General features: G+C 42.0%; 1 protein-coding gene across 1 annotated transcript in view; it reads left to right on the top strand.

The window, feature by feature from the left end:
* The window catches only part of Slc5a8 (solute carrier family 5 member 8), a 28,662-nt gene extending 9,475 nt beyond the window's left edge, over nt 1-19,187 (top strand). Inside the window, exons 4-15 of the mRNA XM_050145822.1 lie at nt 1,214-1,281; nt 2,219-2,373; nt 5,177-5,317; nt 6,484-6,613; nt 8,140-8,228; nt 9,847-9,959; nt 11,779-11,846; nt 12,350-12,436; nt 13,335-13,540; nt 14,711-14,814; nt 18,634-18,713; nt 19,059-19,187. Coding sequence (XP_050001779.1) covers nt 1,214-1,281; nt 2,219-2,373; nt 5,177-5,317; nt 6,484-6,613; nt 8,140-8,228; nt 9,847-9,959; nt 11,779-11,846; nt 12,350-12,436; nt 13,335-13,540; nt 14,711-14,814; nt 18,634-18,713; nt 19,059-19,187 — 1,370 coding nt within the window. The remainder of the gene's footprint in view (nt 1-1,213; nt 1,282-2,218; nt 2,374-5,176; nt 5,318-6,483; nt 6,614-8,139; nt 8,229-9,846; nt 9,960-11,778; nt 11,847-12,349; nt 12,437-13,334; nt 13,541-14,710; nt 14,815-18,633; nt 18,714-19,058) is intronic.
* Nucleotides 19,188-19,955: the final 768 nt, after the last annotated feature.

The following is a 19,955-nucleotide window of genomic DNA, read 5'->3' as shown; positions in this document are numbered from 1 at the left end:
GTTCTGGCTATTACAAACAATGCTGCTATGAACATAGTAGAGCATATATTTTTGTTGTATGATAAGGCCTCTCTTGGGTATATTCCCAAGAGTGGTATTGCTGGGTCCAGGGGTAGGTTGATCCTGAATTTTCTGAGAAACCTCCACACTGCTTTCCAGAGTGGTTGCACAAGTTTGCATTCACACCAGCAATGGATGAGTGTACCCCTTTCTCCACAACCTCTCCAGCACAGGCTATCATTGGTGTTTTTGATTTTAGCCATTCTGACAGGTGTAAGATGGTATCTTAAAGTTGTCTTGATTTGCATTTCCCTGATCTCTAAGGAAGTTGGACATGACCTTAAGTGTCTTTTGGCCCTCATTGCACATTCCATACTAACTTTATAATTCTCTCTTCATTGATTGGATAGGCTGCAGCTAAGGAGGAAGTTCCTTTGCTTGACTATTTCATTACTCTGAAATGTCATTTATATAGGAATGGCAGGACAGTTGGATGGTTTTCCCCCTTACTTGTTAGTATTGAAAGTAACAACTTGCATGTCTGAGGGTATTGTTTAGTTCTTCATTTTTAATTTCAGGAGGTCCTTAACTTTACCCTTTCCAATTGTGTAGACTCTATAATGGTTCCAAAGTCAAATCTATAAATAGGAATATATTTGAAGAAATCTAACATAGCTTTATCCCTTCTGTCCTGTTTATCCATTATATATTATAGGCAACTTTTTTTTCTGTTGGCTTTTATTTATCCTTCCATTAAAAATATGCCCCTCCACTTCTTAGAAAACTGGTAGCAAATAATAGACTTTTCTACCTCGACTCTTATCTTAAAAGCACACATTTCAAGGTCTGATGAAGTAGCATATTTATGTGAACAAATAGGAAGGTATGGGCGCTCCCCTTTGAGCCTATTCCGTTTGATGAACTACTTCCCAGAATCAAGCTGTTTCTTAGCTTAATTACAATAGAAATCCTTTTCTGTGAGTTTCATTTAGCCGGTATTGGATCTATGTATGGTGCCCATGACTATAAACAAGCAGGATGTCTGTTGAACTTCACAAATACGATTTTCTACTCCATTTATCTTGGGGGCATTGAGACCTGAGTTTAGTTTTAAGCGCGTGGGTACGGAGCTTGACGCCTCCGCGGTCGTTCTTGAGAGGCGCTTTCCTTATGCACAGTCCACAACTGCACACTGTTCTCTTTTCTTCTGCAGTTACAGGATTTGATCTGTGGGGCGCAGTGGTGGCGACTGGGGTGGTCTGCACGTTCTACTGCACACTGGTATGTGAAGGGTGTCCCCCCCCCCCTCGCGTTGCAGAACTGGAAGTTCAAGGAGTCCTGCGCTGCTAGCTGATGGCTCAGACTTACCCTTTTTCTCTGGGTTTCTCACAGTACAGCATTTTTGTGGGGGAACATTTGGTCCTCAGATATGGATTACAAATGAAATTTTCTTTTCATCTGAACCATGGCTCAGGTCCCTGTTTTTATCTCTTGATTCCTGGTTACGGTTTCCAAAATATTATAGACGTGTTCATATCATACCTCAGCATAGAGACTTGAGATAATGGTCTATTAACTATAGACACAGGTGACAAAATATATGACAGCCGTCAAGACGCGATGCTGCTTTATTGTGGAGCAGGTGCTTTGCAGCAATGCAAATTTATGTGATCTTTGATAGTTTCTTTATTAACCTTTTATTTTGCTTGATCATCTAGGAATTAAGAGCCTTGCATAGAGCCTGTTTAAACCTAGGCCATAGAGGCTGAAGAGAAACATTGGTGGCAGTGGCTAGCATGCAACAATTTTAGTGTCTTGACAGACAATATGGGTATCTGGTACAAACACAATGACTTTTATAATTTAACTCTAAATTGTTTCTCCAATGGCCTCCTCACCTCACATCTCTTCTGTCCAGAGTATCTATCTGGCCACATTCAATAGACCATGTATAGTTTTTTCCTCTTCTGCTTTTCCGCAGGCCATTTTCTGGCCTGGGAGGACCTTCCATCTATGCCTCTGCCTGTGTTTAAGGGATAGGTTAAATATTTTCTTCTCTATAAATGTTCTTTCGGCATGACCATCTCCTATGAGTGAGTGACTTCTTGACCAAGTTCCGTGTTTTGCCATTTTTGTCTAGTATGGCACGTTCACATTTAGACAGATATCCAATCATATCTCATAGAAGTACTAATCCTAACACATTTTCTTCTCAAAGGGTGGCCTTAAAGCAGTGGTCTGGACAGATGTTTTCCAAGTTGGGATCATGGTGGCTGGATTTGCATCCGTGATCATACAGGCTACAATAACTCAAGGTGGAATCAATACAATTTTGAGTGACGCCTCCAACGGTGGCAGATTAAACTTCTGGAAGTAAGTTGCTATTTACCTTCTGGTTAATAGAATGCATCTTTTGTTTTCTCTGTAACACATAGTTTTATTGGACTAGAAAGTTTTCACTGGAAAATAAATAAGTCACTAAGGGTGTGGCCTGTAAAATTAAAAGTTGGCCAGTAAGTGTTTGGGGAATTTTTGCCAGTTTTTTGAGGGGTTAAAGCCAATTGATGCCACTGGGTCATATGGTATTGTGATGTTTCTTTCTTCAGAGAAGGACATTAGAGCAAAATAAAGTCTGTAACAGACTTAAGGAAGGGTAGGAAAAATGGCAAAAGGTGAGCCAAAAAGCCCTTATGAGCCAAATGCTGAAGCACAGTAATTTCATTTGAATAATGCTTAATTTTAACAAACACAGAGAAATTGTTTTGATGTCATTCTGGAAATGTGTCGCATATTAAAATAACACATTGTTGAATAGGATTTCATGTATGAATCTCTATGCATTATTTCTTAAACACTGACCAGGTTCAGGTGGAGCACCCTTTTAATCCTAGCACGTGGGAGGCAAAGACAGGTGGATCTCTCTGAGTTGTGAGGCAGCCTGGTCTACAGAGTGAGTTCTACACAGAGAAACCCTGTCTTGAAAAACCAAAATAAATAATTTTTAATTAAAAAATAAATAAAACTGATCTGAAAAGCTATGGCTGACATTCCAAGTGACAGCCAGGCACAGACTAAACATGTCTAAACAATGGAAAGCCTGGCTAGTCCATCCAGAGCATATCAGACAACTGAAGAGAATTAGGAAAACACCTACCCCTTGGTTCAATATAGTCACCTTGATGCATCATGTTCAGTGTGGAAAGAGGCTCATTTTGACCTGGACCTTATTCTCTTTTCTTTAAATAGTCCTAAGTTGAGGTTGGAAATCTTCAGTCACTAGTCGAATGAAAGAAAAAAAAAAAAAAAAAGAAACCACTTTGATGATATTTAAAAGGTGGCTCTTTGTGTCTTTTAAATATAGTCCTCTTCTTTTGAGAACCTTTGCAGAAACCAAGCAGCACCACCCCATTCTCCTGGAGGAATGCATGTCAGGGAGTCACCTTCAACTGTTTGCAATACTTGTTTCTCCTTTTACTTCAAGGTGAACATCTGAACCTTGAGCGCTTCCAGTTGGACTACCTTGAGCTATGGTCCCTTCCATAGCTTGGGCAGAACAAGAAGATACTTTTAATTGATATTTACTTAGACTTTTTAATGAGTAAACCATAGTTTCCCAAAAATAAAGTCATATTGATTTTACCAGTAGAGGGGAAATGGATCAGAGGAATTGGAAATGATTAATTTTTTTTAGAAAGCAGAAGAATGGATAAAGAAAATGTGGTACCTTTACACCATGAAGTACTACACAGTGGTAAAAAATAATGACATCTTGAAATTTGTATGCAAATGGATGGATCTAGAAAAGGCCATATTTAGTGAGATAACCCAGACCCAGAAAGACAAATATAGTATGAACTCACTCATAAGTGACTTCTAGATATAAAGCAAAGAAAAACCAACTTACAGTCCACAACCCCAGACAACCTAGACAACAAAGAGGACCCTAAGATACATGGATCTACAAAGGAAGGAGACAAAAAGACAAGATCTCCCGAGTAAATTGGGAGCGTGGAGGTCATGGGAGAGAATTGAAGGGGAGGGGGAGGAAAGAAGGGGAGCAGAGAAGAATCTATAGCTCAATAAAAACAATTAAAAAAGACATGTGCCACAATCCCCATCTGTAAGGCATTTTGTCAATTAGGGATCAATGCAGGAGAGCCTAGCTCATTGTGGGTAGTACTATCCCTGGGCTAGTGGTTCTGAGAAAAAGAAAGATAATATTGATTATTCTCAGTCTCTTCGGGTATGCCCAGGCTGAGGAAATAGAGTACAAAACAAGTCGCAAGTCATTTCTCTGCAGGATAACTGTCACTGTATGTTGAGGATATATATATATATATATATATATATATATATATATATATATATATCCTCACATCAATAAGAGACCCTTTCAAATAAAAATTAGGTACTTTAATAATCATATCTTTGAAGACAGCTTACCACCGAATGATAATGAAAGATCCACTGTGTTTTAGACTTTTCCAGAATGTTCCCTATTATCCTGAAATGTGCTAAGAGGATAATTGGAAAAATGTTTTTTCTGATTGAGAAAAAAATGAAGAAAAGAACTAGAATCTCCGAATTGTGTTTTTCTCTCCCTCCTTAGTTCCTTCAAAGAGCTCACTGAATCTTTGTGGCTCTTCTTTTGGTTAACGTGGTAGATAACTCTAGAGGAGAAAGCGTGGTCACGTCATAATGACGTAATCGTTTCACAAAGTATGTACCGCGAGAGTTCATTGACTTCTTAAGCTTAACTGTGGCTAGACACGTGCGAGGGGAGGAATTATGTCTGCACAGTATGCTAAATTGTATTTACTTTGGTATGATATCTATTTCCGTGGTACACTTTGATCCCCTCTCCCTGGTATAGCGTGGCCAATTCGTTTTACAGTAGTCACCTAACACTATGGGAGAGCAATTTATCTAAATGCTCAACGTGATAAGAACATGTATTTTCTCCTAATTCCATCTAAAATCCCCTAATAGCTGGAAACATCATGTCTACTCAATTGCATTTAAATGAGAACGTTTGTATTTTGACATTATAAATTCGGATGTCTTTATGTAGACCTGTGAGTGTACCTGCTTGCTTGCATCTAAAGGTTTTCTAGGAGCATTTTCTTTTGTCCCTTGCAAACAATTTATATCTGCTTTCCCTTTCTTATTCATTCAGTTTTAATCCTAACCCATTGCAAAGACACACGTTCTGGACCATTATCATCGGGGGGACTTTCACCTGGACCACCATCTACGGGGTCAACCAGTCCCAAGTGCAGAGATACATCTCCTGTAAAAACAGATTCCATGCAAAACTGTAAGCCCAACTATGGTGTATGCATCATCGATAACTACCATTGCTCTTATGGGAATGCTTCCGTAGTAACTTTAGTTCAATTTTAAGTCTTCTGTATCACGAAACGCCAAAAAACAGACGATGAACCAAAGGACCAGGTTTGGCTGGCATGTGGTTCTATAGTTGCGCACAGAGTGGTACTCAATCTTTCCAATCAAGCATTTGAAAATATTTCTATGACTTATTAAGTAATAAGATGCTCTCAGCAAGTCAATGTCTCAAGAACCTATAGGAGTTAAGAAAATATAAAGGAGATCTAAACAGAAGAATTTAGTGGGGCTTTCTAGAGTCCCACTAAGCAACTTTATATATGGCTTTTATCATGAGGAAGTTAAGCATCCACTTAGAAAAGCATATGCAATCTGGAAACAGTGAGATGACACTGGACAGAAATGTAAGTTCCTCCAAACAATAGAAGAGTAATTATTTGAGCGTGGATATAGTAGCATACATTGTATTATCAGCCTCCATCATGGGTTATGATGCCGCCCTCCAACTTGCTACCTGGACTGCGTTGTACAAACTACATAATTTCACTGAGCTTTAGTGAGTCCACGAAATGCTACGACCATGTGGGAAGTTGGGGAGAACTCTGTGTAAATGCCCATGTAAATGTCCATTTCTGCTCTAGCCGCTGGGAGGTGAAGAGAGAGATGATGGTTGAGAGAGGGAATACAAAGTGTGTGTCTTGTCCTTCATGGGCACTGCTTTGGAAGGACTTTCGTGGGTTGATATAAAGAAGCTGACCGTCTTCAGCAGTTTATAATTCAACTACTTTTTAAAGGAGAATGAGCCAGTAACTGCTCTAGTGCCTATTAAAATTTTTATTTTATAGTAAGAGGCTCAGGGTATTATAATTAGATACTCTTATAAAGTCATGGAGGATGCCTGTGGATTTCAAGTAGGTGGACACATTCACTGAGGAACAGCATCCACCCGAAGGGTTTCTAGATACACGATTGGTTGACATCAAAGAAGACAATTCGACTAGAAATTATTTCTGAGAGTCAAAATGTTATGTGCGCATATTAAGACTAGTCATGACATTGTCTCTTGTTCTTGGATAAGTTTTCTTAGTCTTTGGGATAGGAAGTACAGCTGTCATTTGCTGGCACCCTCTCCTTTAGGTCTCTCTACATCAACCTTGTGGGTCTCTGGGTGATCCTCACCTGCTCCGTGTTCTGTGGACTCGCCCTGTACTCCAGATACTATGACTGTGATCCCTGGACTTCTAAGAAAGTGTCGGCAGTTGACCAGGTTTGGAACCACACCTTTCTCACCCGGGCACTGGGGACATGGCCAAGCATACATGGTGTCAGGAAGAAAAGTTCCGGTCCCTGTAGAGACCCAGAAAGTGGGCACAACACAACTAGACACCTTCCACTGCTCTCAAGAGTTCGGCAAAACAAGTAGTGATTTCTGGATCTAAGACTAAACTGTTCAGATACCAGGAGAAAGGTCAAGCCAGAGACAAACTCAGGGTTGGAAATAAAAAAAAAAAAAAACAAAACAAAAAAACAAAACTAGACATGAAACACGGTACCATAGAAGCCTGTGGGTATTGTGAGAGTACTCTCTTATAAACAGTCTTGCAGTTTTAATTTACTTTGAAATTTTGCATTTGCCTGTTTTATGTGAGTGAGTATTTTGCTTATATGCATGTCCGTGTACCACGTGCTTGCCCAGTACCCCCAGGGGTCAGAAAAGGAAGAGAGTCCCTGGAACTGGAGCTGCCAGTGGTTGTGAGCTGCAGTGTGGGTGCTAGGAACAGAACCTGGGTCCTCTGGCAGAACAGCCAGCCTTCTTAACCACTGAGCCATCTCTTCAGCCCCATCTGCCAATTTTAAATGTAGAGACTGACTAAGAAGGAAACAGTGTTTGCATCCTACACATGAAGATTCCGTGTCAAGAGTCTTGCCATGCTGAACTTCAGTTCCATAGCACTGTTATTTTATAGATAACAGTGAATCTCAGTGAGCTATTGGTTGTTTCTGTTTTGTTTTTGAGACAGGGTCTCCCTATGTAGCTCTAGCTGTTCTGGATCTCACTCTGTAGACCAGGCTGGTTTCAAAATTACAGAGATCCACCTGCCTCCACCCCAAAAGTCCTGAGATTAAAGCAGTATGCCACTAGGCCAGACTCAGTGAAGGTTTTGATTGGCACAAGGTCACATTGCTAATAAGCAGAATTATAGTGAGAATTCACTGGGACCATAAATAGGCCAGACACTCTGGTATAGGCTTTATTTGCACTCTATTTTTTCCTTTCCACCATTAGACTCTGAAGCAAAGTATTATTACTTTGCTTTAAGAACAAGGTGCAGGGAGATGGGTAAGCAGCTGGCCAGCTGAGACCATACTTCAGACCCAGGCTCTGCCCGTGGAGCTCCTGGAGACCCCATAATGTGACATGCACTTTCTTGCAAACTTGCTGCACAACTCAAACTTAGCATCTCCTGACTTCAGGAGCCTGAGCTCCTCCAAAACCTACTTCTTAAAAGCTGCTTGATGACCAAGTACCTGAGGCCTCAGATTGACGATGGACAAAATTCACATTGGTGTCCATGTAACTCCCCCAGCCCCTTATAACTGCGGGATTAGAAAATGAGGATTATTTTAAATCAGTTTTTTAATTTATTCTTTGAGAATTCAAGCACTGTATTTTGATTTCATTTCTTACATCTCGAGTATCTCTCTTTCTTTTTGAAAGAATATGAAATTGGCTAGGTATTAATTTTGTTTAGTAGCAACTAATACTTGGGTGTAAATTTTGGGATTTTTCAGCTTATGCCTTACTTGGTGCTGGACATTTTGCGAAATTACCCCGGAGTTCCTGGACTTTTTGTGGCCTGTGCTTACAGCGGGACCTTGAGGTAACTGTGATTCTATGAAGGCGTCATTCCTGTAAGGACGTAGGTTTAACCGTCATTGTGACTGATGCATGAGAAGAACAACCTGCAGGAAGCAATTACTTATTTTAGATCATGGCCTCAGAGGGTTCAACCCATACTCGCCTGGCTCTAGGCACTTTGACAAAGGTGGTGGGAGCAGGCGCTGGAAGATCTTTTCCACCAAAGGGGCCAGCGCAAGGTAGAGTCTCCAGTGGTATACTGACTGTGACCTGTTTCATCTAAGCAGGCTCTATGTCCTACCTACCTACCCTCTCCAATACACCATCATGGTGCACCCCATCAAGGCAGTGTCATCAAGATTAATCTCCCAGGCATTTCCCTGTCTAATCAAGTTGATAATTAAGATTAACCTCAGAGCATCTTTCCTTTTTCATTGGTTACTTCGAGAGGTAAAGATGAATTCTGGGCATGGTCACAAATAGCCTGCAAGCAGCAAACTGGTTGCTCCATGCGCCCCTCTGTGGGTTGGCTACCTGCAGAGCTGTTCTCCTGGCATCAGGCTCCATGCTCGACCAGGACCCTGCTTGCTTGCTTTCTTTTTTTCTTTCTTTCTTTCTTTTTTTCTTTCTTTTTTTCATTCTTTCTTTCTTTCTTTCTTTCTTTCTTTCTTTCTTTCTTTCTTTCTTTCTTTAAAATTATTTATTTATTATGTATGCAATATTCTGTCTGTGTGTATGCCTGCAGGCCAGAAGAGGGCATCAGACCCCATTACAGATGGTTGTGAGCCACCATGTGGTTGCTGGGAATTGAACTCAGGACCTTTGGAAGAGCAGGCAATGCTCTTAACCACTGAGCCATCTCTCCAGCCCAGGACCCTGCTTTCTAACTCAGCATTGCACACCCAGTACGGTCACAGTGATGATGATCACCTGATGGGGGCTTTCATATTTGCTGAATATTAAACATCAGTGGCGTCTGTCTTGACTGAAACATGTGTGAGGCTAAACCATGGTAACCTGCAAAACCAGACTCAAAGCTCCTAATTACACGTTGAAAACAGTACATCTTCTAAACGTTTTTATGCACAAAGAAAGCCTGTCTTAAAGTCGTTATGTGATAATCTGAGTGACAGGTGCAAATTCATTTTCTAGATACAGAAGACTGACTGGAAATTAGAAACATTCCTGCCTCATCCTTTACCTCTTGCTGTCAAATCTGTCTGTGTGGCCTGGCCCATTCATGAAAGATAGTAGCTTCCAGAAAGGGGGTACTATGGTCATTAAAAATAAAGGAACATGGTTCTATTTCAATTGTTTTTATTATTTGGTGTGCATGGGTGTTTTGCCTGCATGCAGGCATGTCTGTGCACTTCATACATGCGGTGCCCTTGGAGTTCAGAAGAGTGCATCAGGTCCCCTGAGACTTGAGTTACAAGTGGCTGTGACTCCGCTACTGCAGGTACTGGGAGTTGAACCCAGGTCCTCTCCAAGAACAGTTAGCATGCTTCAACCCCGAGCCAACGCTCTAGCCCCATCTGCTTCTATTTTAGAAGTGTCGGTTTGCTTTCATTTTCCTCAGTCCCACTAAAAGTATCATAAAATTAATATATTATAAACCAAAGCCTTTTCCTGTCTTGTAGCACGGTGTCCTCCAGCATCAACGCCTTAGCTGCGGTGACCGTGGAAGATCTCGTCAGACCTCACTTCAAGTCACTCTCAGAGAAGTCTCTGTCTTGGATTTCCCAAGGAATGAGTACGTGCCCGCATTTCCTTTCCCATGATTCCATTTGGGGGAGGCTTGGCTTTGTTTTGGAGACACCAGGAATTGTCCCCTGAAGACGTCTAAGTACTTCTTAGTAAGAATACATATCCAGGAACACGCCCTTACAATGCTAAGGGGTGATCGTATCTATCCTGAAGAGTTGGGCACTAAATCCAACATTTAAGATGGCAGTGGTGGGCGCACATTTGTAACTCTGGCTCTCAGGAGGCTGAGGCAGAAAAACCATTGAGTTCATGGGTAGCTGAGGTTAGTCTCAAAAAAAAAAAAAGACTATCTAATCATAAGGCATCACTGAACCACAGAGGACAATGCCTCAGGATTCCCTTTGGTTGTCTCTGACAATAATTACTCATAGTGATAAGAGTATTTTCATTCTCCCTCTTGCTCAAGCTTGAAGCAGGGTTTTTTTTTCTATGCAGCTCGACCTGACTTTGAACTCATGATCCTCCTGCCTCATTCTCCTGAATTCTGAGGTCACATGTGTGTGACACCACACCCTGACTTTCATTCTTTTTGAAGGGTTCTATGCCGCCATTACACTGAGGCATATGTAGTCAAGGACATCACAGACAACATGGCAGTCTGCTTGACTTTGCATGAATTATGGGCACCAAAACTCATAATGGTGACCATTTATGGCTTACTAGATTGAGAAGAATTAAGTTAAAACACAGGCCATGCTATTTATATTTAGATTAAGCCCTAACTACATTATTACAAGAGTCCTTTGAAGAAAACAGGTGTTTTCTTTCAGCTGGGATTGGATAATTTACATAATATTCTTCACAAAAGTATGAGTTCTGGGACAAAGAAGGCGGCGGTACCCACAGCAGAAGGAACGCACTAATTTTATGATAAGAAATAGCCCATCTGTCATTTTTTCTTTTCTTTTTTTTTTTTTTTAATTTTGAGCATGGGAAATTATATCGGTCGATTGCTGTCAATTTTTTTCCAAATGGATTTAAAAAAAAAAAACAAACAAGCAAAAAAGCCAAAATGCTTTAGAGGGTAGTATTTCTTAATTTTAAAAGCAACATCTTCTGAAGAGAAAGGAGGAGGAGCAGATCTAGGGGAGAGGGGAGGAGGGGGAGGGGAAACTGCTGTTGGGATGTGGTGAATGAGAGGATGAGGATGATGATGATGATGATGGCAACAAGGAAATTTTCAAAGAATATGAAGGTGAAGAGAAAATCCCTAGCAGTTACCAGCCGGTGGTGTGTTGAGAACTTCCGTAAAGCAGTTTGGGGGAAGGAGCGCGGCATATGATATGGATGAACGTGAACGTGACCTTTCTTTGCTAGTTTACCTGGGAAGGCGTGGGTGTTGCTGGTGGGGATTAGGAGAGGTCTAAAGAACCCAGACCACGGGTCGGTGTGGATTACCACTTCCCAGAACAAAGGAGCTCTGAGAGTCAGAGGCTCCCCCATTCTGGAGTTTGCTCCCCTCTTCCTCCTCCACATTGTCCTGAGTGAGTCCTGCACCTCCTTTTTTAGACAAATGTTTGTGGGGGATTAAAGGAATGACACAATGGTGCTAAGTTTTAAACCCCCTGTAGTTAATTCCAGGGATTCCTTTCTTACATAACCCCCTGTTGTGACTAATCCCGGGCACAGTGTAAGGGCTTTGTCTTCTTTGTGCCTCGTTGCCCTGTCTTGCTGGCTTTAATGTGTGTTCTGTTCTCACCTCAATGGCATCATCCACTTTGACTCAAAGGCGTGGAGCTCATTTTATTGCAGACAGTCATCCTCTGGGTTGACACGCATGCACTGTCTTTTGTGTTGCTCTGTAGGTGTGCTGTATGGAGCACTGTGTATTGGGATGGCTGCCGTGGCATCGCTGATGGGAGCCTTGTTACAGGTAAGAGCTGAGTCCAAAGCCTGGAGTTAGAGGCCATCATGAGTTACCTGCTGTTGCTAGGTAATGAATTCAGGTCTTCTGCACTCTTAACCACTGAACCATCTCTCCAGCCCTTTGCTGCCTAGTTGAGGGTACCTGAAGGGATGGACGAGCCAATTGTGGTGGTGCACACCTTTAATCTCAGCCCTTGGGAGGTGGAGGCAGGAAGATCCCTGTGAATTCAAGGCCAGCCTGGTCTATATAGTGAGCTCAACAGCCAGGGCTAGAGATGACCGTGTCTCAAAACAAACAAACACCCAAAGGAACAGAAGACACTTAAGATAGAGGAACAGAATTTCCCAGGTGTCAGTGACCTTCATCAATGACAAGACTGCCATGAATAAAATTATGATTTATTTTTCTCTAGGAGGCTGAGTGGTTTAATTCCTTCCCTGATGAAATTGCTTGAAACTTTGTGCTCGGGTTTGAGATTTCTAACTGTTGATTTTGTGTTCGTTTTGCAGGCAGCACTCAGCATATTTGGCATGGTTGGTGGGCCGCTTCTGGGCTTGTTTTCTTTGGGCATCTTAGTCCCCTTTGCCAATTCAATTGTAAGTATAGCTAATGGACATAGCAAAAGGTTACTTTTCCAGCTACTTTCTTTCCCTTCGCTGTAAAGACATGGTTGCTTTGAGGTCTGCCATTAGTTACTCGTCTTGGGGACTGAACTGACGTATTTTGACTTTGACCGAGTGTACCGTGAGGAGCTGTGCACTGAAGACCCTAAGCAGGTCTTGCATGGTAGGAAGCTACATGGAAACTGTTAGAACCATGCAGTGCACTTTAAATGCTCGGAATGTAAATAGACCAACACCTCTTGCACATTTTACATGATTGCCCTTCTTAGAATTGAGTATCTAGGCTTTAAGGAAGGAGAGCAACAGGCTTAGATTTAAAGAATGCTTTCTGTCAGAGCACAGCAAAAAGAGGCAATCAGATCTTTACCATCATGACCACACAGTCTGTTCTTCTGGCACTTCAAGCCGTAACTTCTCTATGTCAGTCTAGTCCTGAAGAGGTGAATATAATTGAGAATATTTTTTGGAAAGAGGTAATATCACTGCTATTTTCTCTAAACATGTCTGCATCTGGAAATATGAAATGTGTTTAGAATAAATAAAATCCAAATGGCTTCTCTGAAAACCAACAGGAAGTCCATTTCCCCTATAGGAGAAAGTTCTGAAAAGACCCAGAAAGTTTGTAAGTAATGTCAGACATTTATAGCACAGTCATTGGTTAGATAAAGAAGGAATGAGGTTAGTGAGTCTCTAAGACTCTGGGCAGAGAGACCATAGATCTCTGGTGACCTTGACAAGAGGCAGAGATACTGTAAGGGATGGAAGTCAGATTGGGGACTGGCCAGTTTGGCTTTGAACATTTTGAAACTGACTGTAACTCATGCTAAATCAACCTCAAAGAGAATGACGTTATCTTTCTCTTGTTTCCCAGGGGGCATTTGCAGGTCTGTTGGCTGGATTCGCTGTTTCTTTATGGGTAGGAATTGGAGCTCAGCTTTATCCTCCGCTTCCTGAGAGAACCTTACCCTTGTCCTTGGACGTCCATGGCTGTAACATCACACACAACGGGTCAGACTGGATATCGACCACAGAAATGCCTTTTTCCACAAGTGCTTTCCAAATACACAACGTGGAAAGGTATGAGCTTCACGTTCTGTCTACCTGTCTCCGTTACCTGTGCCCAACAGGGCACTCCAGGTGTTCTGATTTTGTTTATTTTTTTGTCTTGTGTATAACACTGCTTTTTTCCCAACCCAGAAATGGGTAGACCCCTGTGGCTTGCTTACTCATACAATAGAAGGACAGCAAATGGCTCAGCTGAAGACTCGGAGCCATCTTGTGGCTGCCTAGGCAGGGTTTTAAGCTGTCCGCATTGAGTTTGCATTTTTTTAACTTCTAACAGTTGATGAGCACATCTCCATGATTTTAATACAGTTATCGGGCATCCAGATATCTATTTTTGTCATTTGCCTTTTGAGTACTGTTCCAATGTTCAAAATATTTTATCTTTTATTTCTTTTTACTTAGGAGTTGGTGATATATTTATTCAAAATATGTTTTGAAATTATTTTTCTCAATCAATAGGTTTCATTTTTACTTTTTGCCAAGGTTTTTTTTTTTTTTTTGTAAGAAATCATGGCTTATCTTTGTCTATATCTTAGTCCTTTGTGGTCTTGTTGAAGAAATCATTGCCTACTTTGAGGTAAAAAAAATGTTCTTCTAATTGTTTTTAAAGATGGCTTCTTTGTGTAGCCCTGGCTATCCTGGAACTCACTCAGTAGACCAGGCTGGCCTTGAACTCAGAGATCTACCTGACTCCAGAGTGCTGAAATTAAAGATATACATCATCATGTCTGGCTATTTCTCTAATTTTTAAATTAAAAGTTGCTTTAGTCACCTGTGAGGAATAGCATAGGATGCTGATTTGATCACTCATTGGTTATTTATACATTTCAGGTAAGAATTACAAGAAAACAATTATTTTGATGGGGCTATGCTCTATCTTTGTGTGTCAGGGATCCCCAGAAATCCGCCTATGCCAGGCTGTAGTGACTTGGGTGACTGTGGCCTCACGCTTTATGATTCTCCTGAGCCAAAGAATGATGGTACCTTATTCTTGCAATACTTAAGGTCCTTTTCATGCGCGTGGTCAAAGTGAAGCTATATTTTAAATTCTTGATTCAATAGAGATCAGAGCAGTTAATTATGGCTAAAATTGCATCCTTGCTTTCAGGATAACTGATACACACACTCACTGCTGTTAGGAACATGGCGAACTGTTATAGTTACACTTTTGGTATCTTTCAGGACTCCGCTGATGGACAATTGGTATTCGCTCTCATATCTGTACTTCAGCACTATTGGGACGCTGGTCACATTGTTGGTGGGGATGCTTGTCAGTTTACCAACAGGTAATATCTTCATTTTTTTTCTGTTCACTTTTAGAAATACAAGTTTCCCGTGTTTGATTTGTAGCTCTCTACAGCACTTTACTGCGATTCTATTAATGATTTAAATTAACTTTTAAAATCTTACTCATGGAGTATTTGAGAGCCTGAACTTAAGGCAGAAGAACTTAACCCATCACTATCATGTTGGTTCTGCCATTTAATAGCTACCTGGATTCAGGCAGGGTACACTAAGCACTCTACTCCAAGCCTTAGCCTTGTTATGCGGGAAATGAGGAGGATGAGGACAGGTTGCTGTAAGGTCACACTAATGTGCACGAGAACACTGAACCGCATAGCTGCTCGTTACATAGGGACAGCCGTGTCGTGTGCTCATCTTGACAATTTTTTTTTTTTTGAGAGGGTTTGGTATAGTTTATTCAGTGGGTTATGGGAGAAAAGGGAATTGGGGGTGGGGAGGGAAAGAGAGAAGAGAGAGAGAGAGAGAGAGAGAGAGAGAGAGAGAGAGAGAGAGAGAGAACTCATCTTGACATCTTAATACCAGGATGTCTCCATTGTCTATTACAGATTCATTCGTTGTAAACGCCAAAGATGTGCACACACGTAAAGAGCAATAACTGTAATGTTCATGTGTGAACATCGTAGAAAGCCTTTGAAAATGTTCACGAAGAGTCAAGGTCTAATAATCAGTTTCTAATGCACAGAGTCTAAGCTTGTTACCTGGAATGGAGGTTTTACCCTGAGATTTTATTTTGTTCTCGTTCTGGGCATGTTGCTGGCCCCCTTCCTGTGTTGTGCTGTCCCACAACTTCTCACTTATGTTTGTGCCTCTAGTTGACTTTTACCTTTCTAATAATTTTTTTTATATTTTTAAGTTTCATTTTACATTCTAACCACAGCTCTCCCTCCCACCCCCCTGCAGCTCCCTCTCATCTCCCCTTCTCCCCTCCAAACCCCATCTACTCCTCCCAAAGGGTAAGGGCTCCCATGGGGAGTCAATAAAGTCTGACCCATTAGGTTGAGGCAGGACCAAACCCCTTCCGCCTGTATCAAGGCTGAGCATGGCGTCCCACCACAGGGAATGGGTTAGTTTATTGTTAAATCAGTTAATATTTTTGTTTGTATGAGTGTTTTACCTGCGTATGTGTAATTGCACGGCATGTTTGCTTGGTGCCCACAGGGGCTAGACAAAGGTGCCTTATCTTTCTTTACTTGTGATTCTGAGCCACCCATGTGGGTGCCAGACACCAAATCCGGGTCCTCTGCAATAGCAGTCAGCGCTCCTAACTGCCAAATCATCTCTCCCACCCCCGTGTTTATTCCTTTAGCGGAGTGGATGCATCTTATACAGCATATTCTTGAGTAGGACAGAGAGGAAACGAGGTTTTGAAAAATTCACGTCTTAGAAACGACTGTGCTTGGTTGCTAATTTGAATATAAGTCCTATCCTCAAACATCTTAATCTCTCCTCTCTTGAGTTCTGAGTGCCAATGCCAGGCGACTTGCTAACCTTTCCAATGGCGGCACGTTTTTCAATGGCCTCTTGCCCTATGACCCTTTTAACTCTGAACTCTCATATCCACCCATCCTGGGCATTTCCTTAAGCTATCCTTATGCAATTTCTTGCTATTTTCTGTTTTATCCTTCTGGAAACTCCTATTCGTCAAATGTTTGAATCTAAGGAAGTTTTTTTTTTTTCTCCCCATTTTCTTGTCCTGTCTTTCCTACTTCCCTTCTCTTTTAGATCTAACCTATGAATGTCTTTTTCCCAGTTACCTTCCCAACAATTCCCAGAGAAGCGTTTGGTGCGGTTTGAGAATGGACTGTAGGGAGGAGGGCAGGTAGACGTCCATGTGAGAGATGCAATATAGACAGACTGCAGTGAGCGGGACCGAGGGTTGGTGGAAGTGCTCGCCCCAAGCCCCTCCCCCCTCCCACAGTCTATCCACAGCAGCCGGATCAGGGGAAGGCAACGCTGCCCGCCTTACCCTTACTCAGCGATCGCACAGGTTGTCCAAACACGTGGTGTTGCCGCGTGGTTTGCACTACCCAAAGCTGGCAGCCTCTGTTGTATCCGACTGGCACTGTTGAATTTTGGCGTCCAGGTAGCCTGCTCTCAATCTGACCGCCTCCGGGATGGCAATGATAACGTCTGCCTTCCCTTTCCAGAAAGATTGCGTTCTTCTCTTAGAAAATCCTAACTTAGTAGCACCTTATTACTTAATCTGCTTGGAGAGGTACGATTAATTCTCACAAATTAGCCAGTTGTTCACATCCGAACTACACCTGTACTGTTTCCTTGTGTTTTTATCCTTAGCTTCTATTACCCCCTCCTGCTTTCTCTCCCTTTCAAAGAAACCAGGGCATCAGAGTGCTCCTGCTAACATTTCCTTTTCTTTTTCTTAGTTGGTTTAATTTCGTTAACTGCATGCAGCGGTGTTCAGGAGGGCGGGCATCTAGTTAAAAAAAAAAAAAAAAAAGCAAAATCACGTTCCCTTCATTGATTTCACCAGCGAGCCATTCCTTCCCCGCAGCTACGGTGTGAACCTTGAGAAAGATTGTGAAACATACACTTCTGATGGTCTTTAAAACAAACTGTAGAGTTCTAGAGATCTATAAGAATCTAGACAAATACCCTTCACTGACAGTCAGCTCCATTTGACTCTTGGCACTGAGAATGTTTGTTTTTGTCAATTAAACAGGGGTGGGTACTATGGTAATCCTCAAACTTTAGCAGATTTAAAAAATCACCTTGAAGAGAGGCTTACAGAGATCTGCACAAGAAGATGAAAAAGATAAGATCTTCTGAATAAATTGGAAGCATGGGGGTCATGGAAGAGGTTTAAAGGGGAGAGGGGAGGAAGGGGGAGTGGAGAAAAATGTATAGCTCAATAAAAACAATAAAAAAATCACCTTAGAAATCGGGAAAAATCACGAGTTCAGTGGTCCTGCCATTTGAGTTTGGTCTGTCCAAGCTGAAGGGCAGGGGTCTCAGTTTTAAGCACATCCTCACAGATATGTTAGATAGTGGTAGTGTGGGAACCACATGCATGATTCGCAAGTGCATCTTACTCGGTTCATCAAGACAAAAAAAAAAAAAAGAAAAGAAAAGAAAAGAAAAGGAAAGTCAGACAGACAGAAAACAAGAAAGGCCAAATCAAAGGATTAGTTTCTAAAACAAAACCTTAGAGAAGACGATTCGTACAAAACACCAGTGAGCATGCGGTGTTCGCTTAACTCGGTCAGCAGTTCACAGTTTCTCCACTCACACAGCTGTTCAGTTACTAAAGTCAGGAAAAGTAGCTGCACTGGCAGAGGCTGAGGGGCAGGGGGCAGAGGCAGAGGGGTAAGGGACAGAGTTGGAGGGGGAGAGGGGCAGGGGGCAGGAGGGAGGGGGCGGGGAGAAGGAGCAGGGGTGCAAAGACTGGGAAAGGGGTAGAGGGCAGAGGTGGAGGCAGACAGTTTGCCACTTTATGGGCGGGTTGTGTGGGTAGCTTTCCCGACTGCTACCAGGATAGTCAGCTCTTCAGCCAGGTGGCACCAGATGAAGCAGGTGGGTTTGGATTGGGAGCCTTATCTCTCTGCATCTGTTTATGTGGACATTGTAAGATTCATATTCCTCAGCTAGACACTTGTAGGAGCTGAGAGCTAGGGACAGGGAGTGGTGGCTGGACCTTCAGGACCTTCAGGACCACTTTCAAGGTCTTCTTTGCATTTGATGTGTGTATGAAGCCGAGTGTTCATAAGCCAAAAGCCTGCATGATGGGGGTCCCGTTGCCACATGTGTCTGTGTAACCGTGCAAATAATGGCTTGTTTTTCAGGAGGAAGAAGACAGAATTTGGACCCCCGATTCTTACTAACAAAACAGGACTTTTTATCCAATTTTGATGTTTTTAAGAAAGTAAGTTAGGTTTTGTTTATCTTCAATTAGGGAAGTGGGGTTTTAATCTCTGGAATAGAACACCAGTTAGTCCCCAGCCTCTTTCCTGAACAGGCACATGGCGCGGGTATGTGTATGCCTCTATCTACAGGTGTACAGTTAATAGATAGGAACTATTGAGAGAATGCATGGGTACCCATAGCCAAGGTGTCTGATATACACCATCCATCGTCTGCTGGTTTATGCTGGTTGGCTATCACTCTCCGTCAGGAGATAGAAGAAATGAAAACCCTAGTAACAATTATCTGTTATTGAACAAATTCAAGTTTCCTCCTGAAGAACTTTTCCATGTAACTTTCTTTTCAGAAGAATCATGTTTTGAGCTACAAGTCGCATCCGTATATGGAAGATGGTGGAATTGATAATCCCGCCTTCAACCACATTGAACTGAACTCCACGGACCACAGTGGCAAGATCAATGGAACTCGCTTGTGAAGCATTTCAAGGCTAGAGGCTACATTATCATGTCTGTCTTTTTTTTTTTTAATGTGTTTTAGGATAATTGGATCAGATCATTTCTTCCCCATCGTAGGTGTTTTGGAAGACTTATTTTTGTTAAAGCTAAGTCCCAACTTGGTTTATTTTCCACACTGATTTATTGATGCTACACTAGAGTTGAGTTTCAGTATCCACATATTCCAGTAGAGAGACAGTTGTGAATGTCAGGACTACATACAAGTCCGAAAGGCAAATATAGAGATTCACATGTGATACTTGGTGACCAAAGGCATATTCTTACATTTGGGCCTTATTTGGTGCTCGTATATAAATACTGGGATCTCCACTAGAATCTGAACAGAGAATTCTTGCCTCCTGCACATTCGGTTTCTAGGCAGCAGTGAAATGGAGACAAATGGAGGCTGCCTGTGGTCTTTATCTCTGGATCAGCCCTTGGTGTAACCTTGCTACTGAGTCTGCTTCTGGAATGGGATAGACAGAAAGATCCTGCCTAGGAGACAATAGGGACCCAAGAATCACGATCATCTTTTTTTTTTAATTTTTAATGGTTTATTTAACTTTATTTTATGTGCATTGGTGTGAAGGTGTCAGATCCCTTGGAACTGGATCTTCAGACAATTGTGAGCTGCCATGTGGGTGCTGGGAATTGAACCCCGGTCCTCGGGAAGGGCAGTCAGTGCTCTTAACCGCTGAGCCATCTCTCCAGCCCCACGATCATCTTTAATACATCCTTGTGCCTATTTT

Source organism: Alexandromys fortis, unplaced genomic scaffold (assembly GCF_014885135.2).
Source record: "Alexandromys fortis isolate MF-2015 unplaced genomic scaffold, M_Fortis_MF-2015_v1.1 scaffold_50, whole genome shotgun sequence".
Lineage (NCBI taxonomy): Eukaryota > Metazoa > Chordata > Mammalia > Rodentia > Cricetidae > Alexandromys > Alexandromys fortis.
This window is presented reverse-complemented; position numbering and strand designations above follow the sequence as displayed.